This window comes from Citrus clementina, unplaced genomic scaffold, assembly GCF_000493195.1.
Source record: "Citrus clementina cultivar Clemenules unplaced genomic scaffold, Citrus_clementina_v1.0 scaffold_9, whole genome shotgun sequence".
Taxonomy (NCBI): Eukaryota; Viridiplantae; Streptophyta; class Magnoliopsida; order Sapindales; family Rutaceae; genus Citrus; species Citrus x clementina.
Genome location: NW_006261964.1, coordinates 14,765,885 through 14,767,112, shown reverse-complemented (window position 1 = coordinate 14,767,112; position 1,228 = coordinate 14,765,885). Strand labels below are relative to the sequence as shown.

Genomic DNA, 1,228 nt, shown 5'->3' with positions numbered 1-1,228 from the left:
TTCACGCGGACAATAGAAGCAAAAAAATAATTTAAAAAAATGTGTCTACGCGTTTCTGTCTATATAGGCATGGGCTGAGAGAGAGACAAAGAGAGAGTAAGCGAATCATTCTGTTGCATTACTGTTGGCAGGCACCATTAATAATGGTATTGGGAAGCTGCATTAAATGAAATCACATAATTAGGGTTCAACTTCTCTACATTATTTTCATTCAATCTTGATCTCTATTTTGAGCCAACTTTTAAATGAAGTTGAATATTTTCTTGGATTAAAAATAAGCAAGAAGAAACCCCATGCATGCAAGTCAACACCCAAGTCTCTCTGATGCTGTGTGCAAAGTGGAAACAGTATCTTGATTCTTGAATGAATTGAGATTGAATAGGAATGGACAGTTGGACAAATAAATTTCACTCACAATGACAGATGAGCCTCATTTACTCATGCAAGCGTGGCCGTTGAGTTTTTTTTTTTTTTTTTTTACACAAATTCTGTCACTATATATACTTCACTGCTTCTCATTGTATCTCCACACTAAACAGTGAGCTAGCAAAATATAATAAGAACAATGAGTTCTGTTGCACATTTTGTTGCGGTTACTATATTTTGTGTTCTTCTTGTGAACGGTTTTGTTTTAGCTGAACATGATAATGTCAAAGGCGTTAAAGATGATAAGCATTTGTTTTTCCATCATCCGCATTTGTTCAGAGGTGGGGGTTTAGGGCATGGCATTTATAAGAAGGGTTTTAGACATGGAGGCTTTGGCGGTGGTGGTGGTCTAGGCGGAGGTGGAGGCCTAGGTGGCGGCCGCGGCTTAGGTGGTGGGGCAGGAGGTGGTTTTGGTGGTGGCGCAGGAGGTGGTCTGGGCGGTGGTGGTGGTTTAGGGGGAGGTGCAGGAGGTGGTCTTGGTGGTGGCGGTGGTGGTTTAGGGGGAGGTGCAGGAGGTGGTCTTGGTGGTGGTGCAGGTGGTGGGCTAGGTGGAGGAGCTGGTGGTGGTTTAGGTGGTGGGCTAGGTGGAGGAGCTGGTGGCGGCTTAGGCGGTGGTGCTGGTGGTGGTTTAGGTGGGGGTGCTGGTGGTGGTCTTGGCGGAGGAGCTGGGGGTGGCTTAGGTGGCGGTGCCGGTGGTGGGCTCGGTGGAGGAGCTGGTGGTGGTTTAGGTGGCGGGCTAGGTGGAGGAGCTGGTGGCGGCTTAGGCGGTGGTGCTGGTGGCGGTTTAGGTGAGGGTGCTGGT

The 1,228-nt window shown here is 47.6% G+C and overlaps 1 protein-coding gene across 1 annotated transcript in view; it reads left to right on the top strand.

Moving 5' to 3' along the window:
* Positions 1–247: 247 nt before the first annotated feature.
* Positions 248–1,228, top strand: part of LOC112099289 (glycine-rich cell wall structural protein-like) — a 1,344-nt gene continuing 363 nt past the window's right edge. The window contains exon 1 of the mRNA XM_024186607.1: positions 248–1,226. Coding sequence (XP_024042375.1) covers positions 566–1,226 — 661 coding nt within the window. The 5' untranslated portion in view covers positions 248–565. The remainder of the gene's footprint in view (positions 1,227–1,228) is intronic.